The following is a 17,549-nucleotide window of genomic DNA, read 5'->3' as shown; positions in this document are numbered from 1 at the left end:
GCATTGTGTGTACTGCCACTGTGCACCTCGCTCAGCCACGCTATATATAGCATTGTGTGTACTGCCACTGTGCACCTCGCTCAGCCACGCTATATATAGCATTGTGTGTACTGCCACTGTGCACCTCGCTCAGCCACGCTATATATAGCATTGTGTGTACTGCCACTGTGCACCTCGCTCAGCCACGCTATATATAGCATTGTGTTTTCTGACACTCTGTGTACACGGCGTAGCCTGACTAATATAGCATTGTGTGTACTGCCACTGTGCACCTCGCTCAGCCACGCTATATATAGCATTGTGTGTACTGCCACTGTGCACCTCGCTCAGCCACGCTATATATAGCATTGTGTGTACTGCCACTGTGCACCTCGCTCAGCCACGCTATATATATAGCATTGTGTTTTCTGACACTCTGTGTACACGGCTTAGCCTGACTAATATAGCATTGTGTGTACTGCCACTGTGCACCTCGCTCAGCCACGCTATATATAGCATTGTGTTTTCTGACACTCTGTGTACACGGCTTAGCCTGACTAATATAGCATTGTGTGTACTGCCACTGTGCACCTCGCTCAGCCACGCTATATATAGCATTGTGTTTTCTGACACTCTGTGTACACGGCTTAGCCTGGCTCTATAGCATTGTGTGTACTGCCACTGTGCACCTCGCTCAGCCACGCTATATATAGCATTGTGTTTACTGCCACTCTGTGTACACCGCTCAGCCAGACTATATACCGTTGTTTACTGACACTCTGTGTACACCGCTCAGCCAGACTATATACCGTTGTTTACTGACACTCTGTGTACACCGCTCAGCCAGACTATATACCATTGTTTACTGACACTCTGTGTACACGGCTCAGCCTGACTATAAAGCATTGTGTGTACTGCCACTGTGCACCTCGCTCAGCCACGCTATATATAGCATTGTGTTTAATGACACTCTGTGTACACGGCTTAGCCAGACTATATAGCATTGTGTGTACTGCCACTCTGTGTACACCGCTCAGCCAGACTATATAGCATTGTGTTTACTTCCACTCTGTGTCTGCTGGGCCTGGGAACAGTAGTACACCGCTCACCCGCCACTGTATAGCATTGTGCTCTGTGTCGCTGCTGGGAATAGTGGTACTGTATAGCATTTCTGTACTGCCACTGTACTGCTGCCAGTCAGCGTGTACTGTAAGGATAAGTGAAATGAGGAAGAAATCCGGTGAAAGAGGAAGGGGCAAGGGAAGAGGTGTTTCCCCTGACGGTTCACGTACAGGCCACAGGGGAGCACCCAAGAAAACCCACTCAATACTGCCCATGTTGTCCAGGACAACAACCCTCACAAATCCAAAAGAACAGGACCAGATAATTACTTGGATGACCTCTCAAGCGTCCAGCAGTGGGTTAAGCAGCACCAGCACATCACGCACGAGGTCCGAGTCCTCAGCCAGTTACAAGGAGCCAGTGGGCACAAAGCTGACACAACCGGCAGCGACACCACGCACACAACTGCCAGATAACCAGTCCTATGAATTACCTCAGGACACAATGGGGTATTCGCAGGAGCTATTCCCAGCCCAACAAACTTCCACCTTTCAAAGGTCAATGGAGGAACAGCCAGAAATGTTGTGCCCGGATTCACAACCATTAACTGTGGGAAATGCACAGCGCACTGAAATACAAGGCGAGTCCGAGGAGGACTCGGAAACCCAAATCCCAGAGCAAGTTGGGCAGGAGGGGTTGCAATTGCAGGAGGTCGGCCGACAAGATCTGGAAGACGACGTTGGAGTGAGCTGCGCAGAGGTTGTTCTGGGGAGCTCTACTCCACGGCGGCGGCCCCCCACAATGACATATGACGAGTTTGAGGAGATGGAAGAGGAGGGTATGGACAATGTGGACAGAGACCCAGATTTTATTTGTGAACGAGAACATCGCCGTCGTAGCAGCAGCACAGATGAGTCTGTTGAAGAACCCACTGCTGCACGAGTTCGCCTTGTGCCACAAGGTAGGCGGCGCACAATTTCAGGCACCACAAGCGTGGAAGTTAGAGTGAGAGGCAAAAGAGGAGGAAACAGAAATCGCCAGCAAGGAGGCAGGTGCTCCAAAGTCTGGGCTTTCTTTGAAGACTGCACTGAGGATGTTACCGTGGCGATTTGCAAGGTGTGCAAGACTCGCCTGAGCAGGGGGAAAAGTATTAACAACCTCTCCACCACCAGCATGAGCCGCCACATGCTATCCAAACATCCCACTCTGTGGGCAAACGCGGCAGGACAGGGTACCAGCAACACTGCCTCCCTTGGGTTCACCAGACTCACCACCAGACCCGCCTCAGCAGCAGCAGTAGCCCAGCCATTGCGTGGTTCACAACATTCACAAACATCAGACGACGCTGACACTGTCACTTTCCGGAGTAGTGCTCTTGAGGTCTCCCAGTGTTCATCAAACACAACAACCAACAGCCCTTCCGTGTGCAGCGCTACGGTTCAGTTGTCTGTGTCGGAGATGTTTGAGCGCAAGAGGAAATTGCCAGCAAATGACCCCCGGGCCGTGGCAGTAACAGCCAGCATAGCCAAGCTTCTGGCCTGCGAAATGCTGCCATATCGAGTGGTGGAGACAAACAGCTTCAAGGGCATGATGTCAGTGGCCATCCCACGTTACGTGGTTCCCAGCCGCTACCACTTTGCGCGCTCTGCAGTGCCTGAGTTGCATGAGCATGTGGTCAGCAAAATAACCCGAAGCTTGAAGAATGCCGTTGCCTGCAAGGTTCACCTCACCACTGACACTTGGACGAGTGCGTTCGGCCAGGGTCGATACATCTCCCTTACCGCGCACTGGGTGAACCTTGTGGAGCCTGGCAGCGATTCCTCACCTGCTACGGCGCGGGTGTTGCCCACGCCGCAAACAGCTGCACCGCCGTCCCTCCCACTGGATAACAACAGCAGCACCTACCTCTCTGACTCCTTCTCCTCCAACGCATCTCAAAGCTGTACCTCATCCGGAAACGCTAACCCAGCAGCAGTAGGATCGTGGAAGCAGTGCAGCACAGCTGTTGGCATGCGTCAGCAAGCGTTGCTGAAGCTGATCTGCCTTGGGGATAAGCAGCACACAGGGGAGGAAATTTGGAAGGGAATAAAGGAACAGACGGATTTGTGGCTGGCACCGCTGGACTTGAAACCGGGCATGGTTGTGTGTGATAATGGGAGTAATCTCATTTGCGCTTTAAGGTTGGCTAAGCTGACACACATCCCTTGCCTGGCGCACGTGATGAACCTAGTAGTTCAGCGGTTCCTGAGGACATACCCAGGCGTGGCCGATCTTCTGTTGAAGGTGCGTCGAGTGGCCAAACATTGTAGAAATTCCAGTACTGCTTCGGGGGCACTCGCCAAGATGCAGGAGCGCTTCAATCTCCCCCACCATCGCTTGCTGTGTGATGTCCCTACCCGCTGGAATTCTACGCTGCACATGCTAGCACGCTTTTGTGAGCAGAAGAGTGCAGTGGTCCAGTACATGACGGCGCAGTACCGAGGCGCATCCGGCCAGCTGCCAAGCTTCTGTGGATCCGATTGGGCCAACATGTTGGACCTCTGCCAAGTCCTCCAAAATTTTGAGCAATCCACGTTGCTTGTGAGCAGTGACAACTCTTCAGTCAGCATTACCATACCACTGCTGTGTTTACTGAAGAGGTCAATGTTGAAAATCAAGGAAACAGCTGTCATGATGCAACTGGGGGAATCTGAAGGAGAAAACGATCAGCGTGATGGTACCAACATCAGGCCATCCGCCTCAGGGAACGCTGGCCCCAGCAGCTATGACGAAGAAGAGGAGGAGGAACAGCTGGAGTTGGAGCAGGAATTTCATGCCACCACTGACGAGGGCCAGAGCGGTGCACGTTGGACTTCCACAATTCAGCGCGAATGGTCAGCAGAAGCAGACCAGGAGGAAGGTGACGACTATGATGCATCACAACAACTATCACAACGCTCACAAGAGGATGATGAGGATTCTGGTAGGACTCTTGCACACATGGCTCAATTCATGCTAGACTGCATTGAACGCGACCCACGCATTGTGCGCATTCTGGACAACACCAATTACTGGGTTTATACCCTTCTGGATCCACGGTACAAACACAATGTTCCAAAACTGCTTGAAGAAAGAGTCAGACAGGTCAAAATGGAAGAATACCAGCAGGCCCTTGTGGAGACTTTAGAGAGGAGATTGACATCCTCCCCCTCCTCTAGCCAGTTGTACGCCGACAGACTGACTTCCGCAAACCCAGGACGACCAGGAGGGCAGCAAACAACGCAAGCCGCAGCTAGTGCCCAAAAGGGAACGGTATCGGCAGTGTCCTTGGAGTGGGAAAATTTTCTGACACCCATGCAGCAGCAGCCTACTGAACAGGAAGCGTGCAGATCCACCTCCAACACCGATCGCCTGGAGAAGATGGTCAAGGACTACATGTCAGATGACGTAGCTGTGTCGAACAATCCATCTGCACCCTTCAACTATTGGGTATCGAAGCTAGACACCTGGCACGAACTGGCAATGTACGCAATAGAGGTGCTGGCTTGCCCGGCAGCCAGCGTTATGTCGGAACGCTGTTTCAGTGCTGCCGGAGGCATCGTCACAGATCGGCGTATCCGCCTCTCCACAGAAAATGCAGACCGTCTGACTCAAATTAAAATGAATCAATCCTGGATTGGAAACGACTACGCAACACTCCAGGACCCCAACCAAGTAACATGACCAATGAACATCTGGGATGGTGTAGCGTTACCGGTCCCTGTTTATTGAACCTCTCATCTGTATTACATTTATGACTGCATGGCGGCAAAAAGCATTGCTGCTATATCCGCACGCTTTTTGTCCTCATGCAAGGCCTGGGTTGTTGTGTCTCACAAAGCGTGGCCTTCTCCTCCTGCGCCTGCTCCTGTTCCATCACGTGTGCTGCTGCTGCTGCTGGGTTAGCGTTGCCGGTCCCTGTTTATTGAACCACTTATCTTTATTACATTTATGACTGCATGGCGGTACCTCATGCAAGGCCTGGGTTGTTGTGTCTCACAAAGCGTGGCCTTCACCTCCTGCGCCTCCTCCTGTTCCATCACGTCTGCTGCTGCTGGGTTAGCGTTGCCGCGTGGTCCCTGTTTATTGAACCACTTATCTTTATTAAATTTATGACTGCATGGCGGTACAAAGCATGCTATCCGCACGCTTCTTGTCCTCATGCAAGGCCTGGGTTGTTGTGTCTCACAAAGCGTGGCCTTCTCCTCCTGCGCCTCCTCCTGTTCCATCACGTCTGCTGCTGCTGGGTTAGCGTTACCGCGTGGTCCCTGTTTATTGAACCACTTATCTTTATTACATTTATGACTGCATGGCGGTACCTCATGCAAGGCCTGGGTTGTTGTGTCTCACAAAGCGTGGCCTTCTCCTCCTGTGCCTCCTCCTGTTCCATCACGTCTGCTGCTGCTGGGTTAGCGTTGCCGCATGGTCCCTGTTTATTGAACCACTTATCTTTATTACATTTATGACTGCATGGCGGTACAAAGCATGCTATCCGCACCCTTCTTGTCCTCATGCAAGGCCTGGGTTGTTGTGTCTCACAAAGCGTGGCCTTCTCCTCCTGCGCCTCCTCCTGTTCCATCACGTCTGCTGCTGCTAGGTTAGCGTTGCCGCGTGGTCCCTGTTTATTGAACCACTTATCTTTATTAAATTTATGACTGCATGGCGGTACAAAGCATGCTATCCGCACGCTTCTTGTCCTCATGCAAGGCCTGGGTTGTTGTGTCTCACAAAGCGTGGCCTTCTCCTCCTGCGCCTCCTCCTGTTCCATCACGTCTGCTGCTGCTGGGTTAGCGTTGCCGCGTGGTCCCTGTTTATTGAACCACTTATCTTTATTACATTTATGACTGCATGGCGGTTCCTCATGCAAGGCCTGGGTTGTTGTGTCTCACAAAGCGTGGCCTTCTCCTCCTGCGCCTGCTCCTGTTCCATCACGTGTGCTGCTGCTGCTGCTGGGTTAGCGTTGCCGGTCCCTGTTTATGGAACCTCTTATCTTTATTACATTTATGACTGCATGGCGGTACAAAGCATGCTATCCGCACGCTTCTTGTCCTCATGCAAGGCCTGGGTTGTTGTGTCTCACAAAGCGTGGCCTTCTCCTCCTGCGCCTCCTCCTGTTCCATCACGTCTGCTGCTGCTGGGTTAGCGTTGCCGCGTGGTCCCTGTTTATTGAACCACTTATCTTTATTAAATTTATGACTGCATGGCGGTACAAAGCATGCTATCCGCACGCTTCTTGTCCTCATGCAAGGCCTGGGTTGTTGTGTCTCACAAAGCGTGGCCTTCTCCTCCTGCGCCACCCTCCTCCTGTTCCATCACGTGTGCTGCTGCTGGGTTAGCGTTACCGGTCCTTTTTCCTGGAACCTCTTATATGTATTACATTTATGACTGCATGCCGACAAAAAGCATGTTACCTGTGCAAAGAAAACAGACATTTCCCGCATTTAAAAGACAGTTTTCCCTTTGAAACTTTAAAATCGATTTTCTCAAAAACTATAACCTCTTTTTGCTAAAAAAATTTTTCCTCTTGTACCCACTCCCAAGGTGCACATACCCTGTAAATTTGGGGTATGTAGCATGTAAGGAGGCTTTACAAAGCACAAAAGTTCGGGTCCCCATTGACTTCCATTATGTTCGGAGTTCGGGTCGAACACCCGAACATCGCGGCCATGTTCGGCCTGTTCGGCCCGAACCCGAACATCTAGATGTTCGCCCAACACTACCCAGGAGGACCAGGAGGGCAGCAAAGAACACAAGCTGCTGCTAGTGCCCAAAAGGGAATGGTATTGGCAGTGTCCTTGGAGTGGGAACATTTTCTGACACCCATGCAGCAGCCCACAGAACAGCAATCGGGCAGTTCCACGTCCTCCAACACCAATCGCCTAGAGAAGATGGTCAAGGTCCAGGACTACATGTCAGATGGCGTAGCTGTGTTGAACAATCCATCTGCAGACAGACGGTGAGTGTGACAGGCAGCACAGAAGGACCATGGCAACTCACTCATAGTACCACAGTTTGATAGTGCTGCCCAAAAAATTATATGGATCCGTGGACCCGGGCACTGCAGGCAGTACTGGGAAGTGGGAACGCAGATTTTAGTACCTAAACACACGATACAACATGTTTTCCGGGGTCGGACTCTGAGGCACATACAGATGGTCCCGATCATCATCCTCATCATACAACTCTTCTCCTGAGTCTGACCCACCCACCACCTCTGCCACCCCAACATCCCCAGACACAGACCCCTCATCGTCCTCAACATTAACTTGGGATGCTGGCCTGAGCCCGACCTCCTCCTCCACATCAGGCCCCATCATCTCCTCAATGGCAGCCCTCATTAATCGTTCTGGCGACGGACCGATGGACACAACATTCTCCTCCGGAGAGGGCTGCTGCTGACCACTGGCTGCTGTAGTGGATGTTATAGCTTGCGTGGGGCGTTGGCTGTTGCTGTTGTTGGGAGTGCTGCTCACAGCGGAGGTCTCTGAGGAACTCATGGTTAGCTCATATAGTGGTTGGCGGTGAGTGGAGTATTACTGATCCCAGCAATATACACACTGACTGGCAGAGTACGCAATGCTATATAGTCTGGCTGAGCGGTGTACACAGAGTGGCAGTACACACAATGCTATATAGTCTGGCTGAGCCGTGTACACAGAGTGGCAGTACACACAATGCTATATAGTCTGGCTGAGCGGTGTACACAGAGTGGCAGTACACACAATGCTATATAGTCTGGCTGAGCCGTGTACACAGAGTGGCAGTAAACACAATGCTATATATAGCGTGGCTGAGCGAGGTACACAGTGGCAGTACACACAATGCTATATAGTCAGGCTAAGCCGTGTACACAGAGTGTCAGAAAACACAATGCTATATATAGCGTGGCTGAGCGAGGTGCACAGTGGCAGTACACACAATGCTATATTAGTCAGGCTAAGCCGTGTACACAGAGTGTCAGAAAACACAATGCTATATATAGCGTGGCTGAGCGAGGTGCACAGTGGCAGTACACACAATGCTATATTAGTCAGGCTAAGCCGTGTACACAGAGTGTCAGAAAACACAATGCTATATATAGCGTGGCTGAGCGAGGTACACATTGGCAGTAAACAATGCTATATATAGTGTGGCTGAGCGAGCGGTGTACTACTGTTCCCAGCAGCGACACACAATGACTGGGGGGGACCCTGGCTAGCGTGGCTGGAGAGCGAACTACCCTGCCTGCCTACCCAAAGCTAAACCCACAAACAAATGGAGGAGATATGACGTGGTTCGGGTATTTATTTACCCGAACCACGTGACCGTTCGGCCAATCAGAGCGCGTTCGGGCCCGAACCACGTGACCCGTTCGGCCAATCACAGCGCTAGCCGAACGTTCGGGGAACGTTCGGCCATGCGCTCTTAGTTCGGCCATGTGGCCGAACGGTTTGGCCGAGCACCGTCAGGTGTTCGGCCGAACTCGAACATCACCCGAACAGGGTGATGTTCTGCAGAACCCGAACAGTGGCGAACACTGTTCGCCCAACACTAGTCCCCAGTACAGCGCTGCAGTAGATCGCAGCGCTATAGAACATAAACAAATGGCGGTTTCTTTTTTTACAGTCTGCCAGCAATGATCGCCGCTGGCAGACTGTTTAAGGAGCTCCGCTCCGTCACTCAAGCGGGGATGTGCGCCCGATCCTCGCTTAACTCCTCCTCCAGGACTTGATGCCTTTCAGCATTGGCGGTCCTGGGAAAGCCACTCTGTGGCTGGCGATCGGCGTTAGGCAGTTGTAGAGTGGTTAAAGGGTATCCTCATGTCAACTAGGGTTACATTATTTATCATTGATTTATAAAGAGTCAACATATTCCGTGGCGCTGTACAAAGTAAGAAACAAACATGGGGTACATAATAATACAGACAATGGTGTACACCAATATACAAAATGCAGACCCAATGCAAAATACGGAATTGGTAATAACAGTAATGACATTAATGTGAATAAATGTGTAACAAAATCCAAGACACTAAAGGGTGAGAGAGTCCTGCCCTTGTGAGCTTACAATCTAAAGGAATAGGGGAGAACAAGAGGAGGGGTAATATACAATATTCACACCTAGAGGCATTGTGTTTTAGGATACCTAGTAGGAATTACAACTTGGCCAGAGGTCAAAAGGTGAACTGGCCTAAGGTAGAGCGTATGCTTGATGGAAAAATGAGTTTTGAGTGCACGTTTAAAGATATCAAGGGTTGGAGAGTAACGGATGTGCTGTGGAAGGGCATTCCAGAGGAGGGGTGAAGCACATTTGCAATCTTGTATATAAGAATGCGAGGATGTGATTCTAGAGGAGGACAATAGAAGGTCATGAGCTTATACATGTGACAGTCCCGCAAACAGGCGTATAAGTGTCACCACCTTCTGCTGCTGGAGCCTTTCAGGGGTTACCCACACCGTTAAGCCAGCATCTCTTCCGTAGTCAGCAGCGTGTAGTGAGCATGTTGCACGGACACACAGGCTCCGCCCACCAATGCATATCACTACACTAAAGAAAATGGTTGCTTTGCAAGGTGAGGCAGGCTGGCAGTGTTGGGGTTTAAAGAGGAACCGTAACCAAGAATTTAACTTCATCCCAATGAGTAGCTGATACCCCCTTTCCCATGAGAAATCTTTTCCTTTTCACAAACGGATCATCAGGGGGGTCTGTATGGCTGATATTGTGGTGAAACCTCTCCCACAGTGTGATGTCAGAAGCATGGTGCTGACAGTTTCCTGTCTGTGAACCTCATTGCATTGTGGGAAATAACAGCAGTTTACAGCTGGTTCCAACTGCGGAAAAAAAAAAAAAAAACAAGCAGCATCTCCTTCCACTGACATCACCTGCCAGCAGTGAAAATGTCACAATGTAGTAAATGTCAGAATGTAAATCAAGGAGAGGAAAGATTTTACAATGGGAAAACACTGACTTTATTAATCATTTATACATAATTATTGTAAAAATGAAGCACTTTTTTATCACATTATTTTCACTGGAGTTCCTCTTTAAGGTAAAAATGATGCCACTTCATTCGGCTTATGCAGCTTTGTCACTATTGTGATTTAAATAAGCGACATTGTTTCTCTAAACTCAATTAAAAAAAAAGTATACTTACCTAAGGAGGGGGAAGGCTCTGGGCCCTATAGAGCCTTCCGGCTCCTCTCCTAGTTTCCTCACTGGCTCTTCGTTTAAAACCCCCGCTGCGAGGGGCTTCGGAAGTCTTCATGCTGTGCTGTCTCTCTCACACTCGTGCATGCGCAGTACAGAGCCGCCCGTCTTCAGGAGCACTCTGGCTTCCAAACACTTCGGAAGTCTCCTTCGGTGGCAGAGAAGCAGTATTTGACCAAATTGGCTGAATACTGCTACCAGGGAGGCAGCGCTGAAACAGGGATCAGGAGAGGAGCAGGAAGGAACAGAGTCCTGCCTCTCCTTAAAGAGACACTGAAGCGAAAAAAAAAAATATGATATTATGATTTGTATGTGTAGTACAGCTAAGAAATAAAACATTAAGATCAGATACATCAGTCTAATTGTTTCCAGTACAGGAAGAGTTGAGAAACTCCAGTTGTTATCTCTATGCAAACAAGCCATTAAGCTCTCAGACTAAGTTAGTCCTGGAGAGGGCTGTTATCTGACTTTTATTATTTCAACTGTAAGATAACGGTTTACTTTTTTCTCTGCCAGAGGAGAGGTCATTAGTTCACAGACTGCTCTGAAAGACTCATTTTGAATGCTGAGTGTTGTGTAATCTGCACATATTATAGAGTGATGCAATGTTAGAAAAAAACACTATATACCTAAAAATAAAAGTATGAGAATATTTTCTTTGCTGCTAATCTTCAAGTTATTATTCATAGTACACAACCAATTCACTATATCATATATTTTTTTTCGCTTCAGTGTCTCTTTAAGTAGGTATCTGATTGTTTTTTTTTTATTGATTCCAATTGACTTTAATGGCTGCTCTACATCATATGGTAACTTGCTAAGGTAAAATTGCATAATAATAATAATAATAATAATAATGTATTTGCAGGAAAACCATTTGATAATCTGACCATCATTAACGCTGCTGTCGCTAATATAATCATCTCCATTCTACTTGGTTACCGATTCAGTTACGATGATCCCACCATTCTCTATCTCATGAATCTAATTCATGAGAACATGAAACTTGGGGCTAGCAAGTCAGCATGGGTAAGCTGATACCAGTTTTTTATGACTATGGTTAGCAGATGTTTTTGTGATTACAAAACTCTGGAAAAATGACAACCAATATAAAGAGATTTCACAAGCTAGTATACCTTAAAGGGATACTGTAGGGGGGTCGGGGGAAAATGAGTTGAACTTACCCGGGGCTTCTAATGGTCCCCCGCAGACGTCCTGTGCCCGCGCAGCCACTCACCGATGCTCTGGCCCCGCCTCCAGTCCACCTCTGGAATGTCAGACTTTAAAGTCTGAAAACCACTGCGGCTGCGTTGCCATGTCCTCGCTCCCACTGATGTCACCGGGAGTGTACTGGGCGGGCCTAGTATGGTCTGTGCCTGCACAGTACGCTCCTGGTGACGTCAGCGGGAGCGAGGACACGGCAAAGCAGGCGCAGTGGTTTTCAGACTTTAAAGTCTGAAATTCCAGAAGTGAACCGGAGGCGGGGCCAGAGCATCGGTGAGTGGCTGCGCGGGCACAGGACTTCTGCAGGGAACCATTAGAAGCCCCGGGTAAGTTCAACTCATTTTCCCCCGACCCCCCTACAGTATCCCTTTAATGAGAACCCGAGGTGGTTCTTGGGGGGGTGGGAGCAGCTGGGAAACAGATGCGCATGTTCTCTGTCTCATGACATGCCTCTGTGTCCTTACACCGCCGATCTCTGCCCCCCCCAACGTCACGTGATTGTTGACTTATTTGGTGAACACAGGGAAGAGGGATTCCCTGTTCAAAACGCCCACCAGGGGCATTTCTACAGTGTCTCCAAAGCTGCCACTGGGCAGCTCTCTCCCTAGCCACTGCTGCTCTCCCGCCTCCCTGCACCCTGGTGAGAGACACACAGTCTCTCCTTGCACCACGGTGCCCCAGAGGTCACGAAAGTGAAAGTGGGCCATTGTGGCCCCAAAGGAGCAGTGGGGAGCGGCAGTCTTTGATGCTACTTGATCCACTCAGCCCCCCGGATCAAGTAGCCTACTTTTTTTGTTAATGAGCCCACATCGGGCTCTCTTTAACAAATTGCGGCAGTAGAAAATAGTTTTATAGACCAGCAGATAGATCATGGTGGTATGGTGGAACAGTAAGGGCCGGTTCACACTACAAGAGCTTTTCTAAGCACTTTTGCGTTTTAAAAGCCCTTGCTAATGTTATCCTATGTGTGTGTTCACACTGGAGCGATATGATTTTCTACAAATACCCCATGGTATTACGTTATTACGTTAGCTAGAGCTTTTTTAAATCACTAGCGCTTTAACCACTTGCCGACCAAGTGGTTTCCTATTGATCTGTGCTGGGTGGGCTCTTCAGCCCCCAGCACAGATCGTGTTGTAGGCAGGGCGATCAGACTACCCCCCTTTTTTCCCCACTAGGGGGATGTCCTGCTGGAGGGGTCTGATCGTCGCCGCTCTGCTGTGCCTTGCGGGGGCTCCTCAAAGCCCCCCTTCGCAGCGCTATTCCCCCTCCCTCTCCTTCCCTCCCTCTCCCGAGCTCTGTGGGCGGTACAAGACGGCGATACGTCCTATACCGCCTCTGATAGGCTTCAGCCTATCAGACGGCAGCGATCACCGGCCTATCAGAGGCCGGGGATCGCCGATCTCCTTTACGGCGCTGCTGCTGCTGCAGCGTCGTGCAGTGTAAACACTGGGAATTTCTTCCCCGCGTGTTTACATTTCGCCTGCGAGCCGCGATCGGAGGCTTGCAGGCAGTTCACGGAGACACCCTCCGTGAACTGACATAGAACGGTTTGTTTCCATGGAAACCCACTGACAACCAGTTTACGCCAATCGGCGTTAGCTGGTCGTCAATAGGTTAAAAGTTCTTGCAGTGTAAACATACCCTAAGGGCTGAATCCCATTAAAAGAGCTTTCTAAGAGCTAAAGATGTGAAAAGCCCTTGCTAATGCAATGCTATGAGGGATTTTTACAAAATCATATACCTCCAGTGTGCAGGATAACATTAGCAAGAGCTTTTAAAATCACAAAGCGCCTAGAAAAGGTCTTGTAATGTGGATCTGCCCTTAATCACACGCTTGCCTTGAAGCTCTACGGGCCTCAGTCTAATGGTGGCCATACATGGTACAATTTTTTCATCCAATCTTACCATTTCTATGTAGTATACGGCCTCTTTCCCACCAAGATGTTGCATTTTAGGGGATGTTATGGTCGCATAACGTGCCCCTAACGCAATGCCTGGTGGTGTTGGAGGTGGACGCCAGAATGAGCTGCGTTGTGCTGCTGTTGGTGCGCCTTTTTTGTCTCATACCTTGCGAAGACCACGTGATCGGAACACTCCGCATCACGTGGTCCCACCAGCCAATCAGCGGCCGCTCCAGGAAGAAAACACTGCAGAAGTGATGGGAAGTCCGGCTCTTTTCAATGAATCGATTCATTGAAAAGAGCCGGACTTCCTATATCTACTGTTCAGAATCGATTCAGAGCAGCAGGACTGAACCTAGTGGTGGGAAGTCCGGCTCTTTTCAATGAATCGATTCTGAACAGTAGCGATAGTAAGTCTGGCTCCTTTCAATGAATCGATTCATTGAAAAGAGCCGGACTTCCTATCTCTACTGTTCAGAATCGATTCAGAGCAGCAGGACTGAACCTAGTGATGGGAAGTCCGGCTCTTTTCAATGAATCGATTCTGAGCAGTAGCGATAGGAAGTCCGGCTCTTTTCAATGAATGGATTCATTGAAAAGAGCCGAAGAACTTCCCATCACTACACTGCAGTGCAGTGAATATTAATTAGCCATGTGGCTAACAATAGCAGACTCTCCCCTCCTCAAAATAAAAAATAAAAAAACCACAATACTGAGCATGTGCAAACAGGCAAACAGTCTAACGCAGCTAAAACCGCGTAGAAAGCACAGCATGCTGCACTTTCAAATAACATCCAGCGTTACGCTGTAACGTAACGTGGGCACTGTGAACAGCCCATTAATTTTTCATTGCTGTGAGTTGGGCTGCGTTACAGGCTGCTGTAATGTGCGCCTGTAACGTCCCACTCTGAAAGCAGCCTTAGGGTAAATTAAGGGGATAGACTGAAAGGATAATTTAGGCAGTTTCCTTATATTACATAGAAATGGTAAGATTGGATGAAAAAATTGTACCATGCATGGCCACCATAAGTCTAGGCCAGGACACTGAAAGCAGACAATTTCTAGTGACTAATGGCGATTTGGATGCCCAATAGGCGCTAATGCAAATATCAGCTATTAGGTAACCAAATCAGAAATTTGGGTGCGCTATAATTATCATATTGAAAACAACAATGTTATAGTTTTAGAAATTTTTTAATGTTTTGCTTTCTTATAAATTACTCATTCTTAAAAATGATTGTTATGAAATGTATTGTTTTGAGTATTATAAGGTTAGGAAGGGGAGGGGGGGGGGGGGGTTAGGGGTAGGCATCAGTAGGTCGGGTTTTAGGGTTAAGTGTCAAGAAGGGTCTTTTAGGGTTAAGCATCAGGACGCAGGATTTTACAGATAGGCATCAAGAAGGGTGGTTTTAAGTTTAGCTATCAAGAAGGAGGGGGGGGGGGGGGTTAGGGTTAGGTGTCAGGAAGTGGGGTTTATGGTTAGGCATCAGGAAGGGGGTTTAGGCTTAGGTGTCAGGAAGTGGGGTTTATGGTTAGGCATCAGGAAGGGGGATTAGGCTTAGGTGTCAGGAAGTGGTGTTTATGGTTAGGCATCAGGAAGGGGGATTAGGCTTAGGTGTCAGGAAGTGGTGTTTATGGTTAGGCATCAGGAAGGGGGTTTAGGCTTAGGTGTCAGGAAGTGGGGTTTATGGTTAGGCATCAGGAAGGGGGATTAGGCTTAGGTGTCAGGAAGGGGGTTTTAGGGTTAGGCATTGGAGGGGGAAGGTTCTGTGTGTGAGAGGAGGGTTCAGTTAAGAAGTTGTAGTAAAATATTGTTAATATGTACCAATATGTTATTACAATAACTTACACAATTTATACTTTAAAAAATGAAGACTATCAGTAGATATTAACAGGCTAGCTCTGCCCCACCTGCAATCGCTTGGGCTTTTGTTTGGGATTTAAATGTGATAAAAGAGGTCATTATTTAAACATTTTTTGGGCCAAAATAAACACATACTGCTCTCTCAGATGGTATGTTTAGACCTTATACACAAGAAAAGAGCTTCTGTGTAAGGGAATAAGAATACACAGCAAGACCTATTGAGAAAGCGGAGAGCCGAAATACGCGTGAAGGAGGGGCAACGGGTCCTACACCAGTTTATTGTCTGACATCAGGTAATTATGTGTTCTTATTAACTCTCATTCTTTTTATTTGTATCCTGTGGAGCGCTGACTGCAGCTGCAGTGCAATCTTGATATTTTGTATTTATCAGAGGTCTTGACTTATACATTTGCAGCGGCCAGTTTAGCAGCTCAGCTCAATGTGGGCTAGAGCTCAGTAAGGCTCCATATTTATAACTATTGTAGTGTGAGGAGGACTTATTGTTTTCATTGTACCTGATGCAGATTTTTGTATGCATTTATGTATGACCACTGAGAGTGGTTACTCTATTTATGAGTGTTATGTTTTTTGGACCCCGTGTTGCCACGGGAGTTTTAATTGTTTTTAAGTTTTTTTCATGACCCTAATAAAATGATTAATGAGTGTGAACTAGATGCTGTGTATACTTATTCCCTTACACAGAAGCTCTTTTCTTGTGTATGTTATGGCCAGAACCCGAAGTGTGGCCACTTTGGGTTCTGGCCGGCCAATGTGCGAAGTGGCCGCAGCGCAGCGGCCAATGTTAGAAATGTAATGATTAAACTAAGCACAATGTATTTTACGTCCGTCTCGCTGCGGCCAAATGTATTACAACTTGCTTAATTTAATTAAATATAGCCGGCGGCGATGTGATAGATGAAGCCGCCGGCTTTCGCACTGCCTTCTCCTCCTCCCCCCGATCCCCCCCGCCTCTCTCCTCTCCCTGCTTCCTATACGACATACGGAGCAGCCGGCGGGGACACGCGTGTCCCCGAGAGTCGTTCGTCGCGGCAGGGGAATCCTGCCGTTCCTGCAGAGCGGGTGCGGGCAGAAGCAATGTCTGCAGCCTCCCCGCTCTGCCGCCCTGCAGCCACGAACGACTCTCGGGGACTAGTGTTGGGCGAACACCTGGATGTTCGGGTTCGCGAACGTTCGCCGAACATGGCCGCGATGTTCGGGTGTTCGCGCCGAACTCCGAACATAATGGAAGTCAATGGGGACCCGAACTTTCGTTCTTTGTAAAGCCTCCTTACATGCTACATACCCCAAATTTACAGGGTATGTGCACCTTGGGAGTGGGTACAAGAGGAAAAAAAAATAGCAAAAAGAGCTTATAGTTTTTGAGAAAATCGATTTTAAAGTTTCAAAGGGAAAACTGTCTTTTAAATGCGGGAAATGTCTGTTTTCTTTGCACAAGTAGCATGCATTTTGCCGCCATGCAGTCATAAATGTAATAAAGATAAGAGGTTCCATAAACAGGGACCGGCAACGCTAACCCAGCAGCAGCACACGTGATGGAACAGGAGGAGGCGCAGGAGGAGAAGGCCACGCTTTGAGACACAACAACCCAGGTCTTGCATGAGGACAAGAAGAAGCGTGCGGATAGCATGCTTTTTGCCACCATGCAGTCATAAATGTAATAAAGATAAGAGGTTCCATAAACAGGGACCGGCAACGCTAACCCAGCAACAGCACACGTGATGGAACAGGAGGAGGCGCAGGAGGAGAAGGCCACGCTTTGAGACACAACAACCCAGGCCTTGCATGAGGACAAGAAGCGTGCGGATAGCATGCATTTTGCCGCCATGCAGTCATAAATGTAATAAAGATAAGAGGTTCCATAAACAGGGACCGGAAACGCTAACCCAGCAGCAGCACACGTGATGGAACAGGAGGAGGCGCAGGAGGAGAAGGCCACGCTTTGAGACACAACAACCCAGGCCTTGCATGAGGACAAGAAGAAGCGTGCGGATAGCATGTGTGAGCAGACACACAGAGTGGCAGTAAACACAATGCTATATAGTGTGGCTGAGCGGTGTACTACTATTCCCAGCAGACACACAGAGTGGCAGTAAACTCAATGCTATATAGTGTGGCTGAGTGGTGTACTACTGTTCCCAGCAGACACACAGAGCACAATGCTATATAGGGTGAGCGGTGTACTACTGTTCCCAGATGACACACAGAGTGGCAGTAAACACAATGCTATATAGTGTGGCTGAGCGGTGTACTACTATTCGCTGCAGACACACAGAGTGGCAGTAAACACAATG

General features: G+C 48.8%; 1 protein-coding gene across 2 annotated transcripts in view; it reads left to right on the top strand.

Moving 5' to 3' along the window:
* Positions 1 to 17,549, top strand: part of LOC137571188 (cytochrome P450 2B11-like) — a 203,568-nt gene that overhangs the window by 47,769 nt on the left and 138,250 nt on the right. For both annotated transcript variants that reach the window (XM_068280008.1, XM_068280007.1), the window contains exon 5: positions 11,114 to 11,274. In XM_068280008.1, coding sequence (XP_068136109.1) covers positions 11,114 to 11,274 — 161 coding nt within the window. The remainder of the gene's footprint in view (positions 1 to 11,113; positions 11,275 to 17,549) is intronic.

The sequence above is a fragment of the Hyperolius riggenbachi genome, chromosome 4 (genome assembly GCF_040937935.1).
Source record: "Hyperolius riggenbachi isolate aHypRig1 chromosome 4, aHypRig1.pri, whole genome shotgun sequence".
Lineage (NCBI taxonomy): Eukaryota > Metazoa > Chordata > Amphibia > Anura > Hyperoliidae > Hyperolius > Hyperolius riggenbachi.
This window is presented reverse-complemented; position numbering and strand designations above follow the sequence as displayed.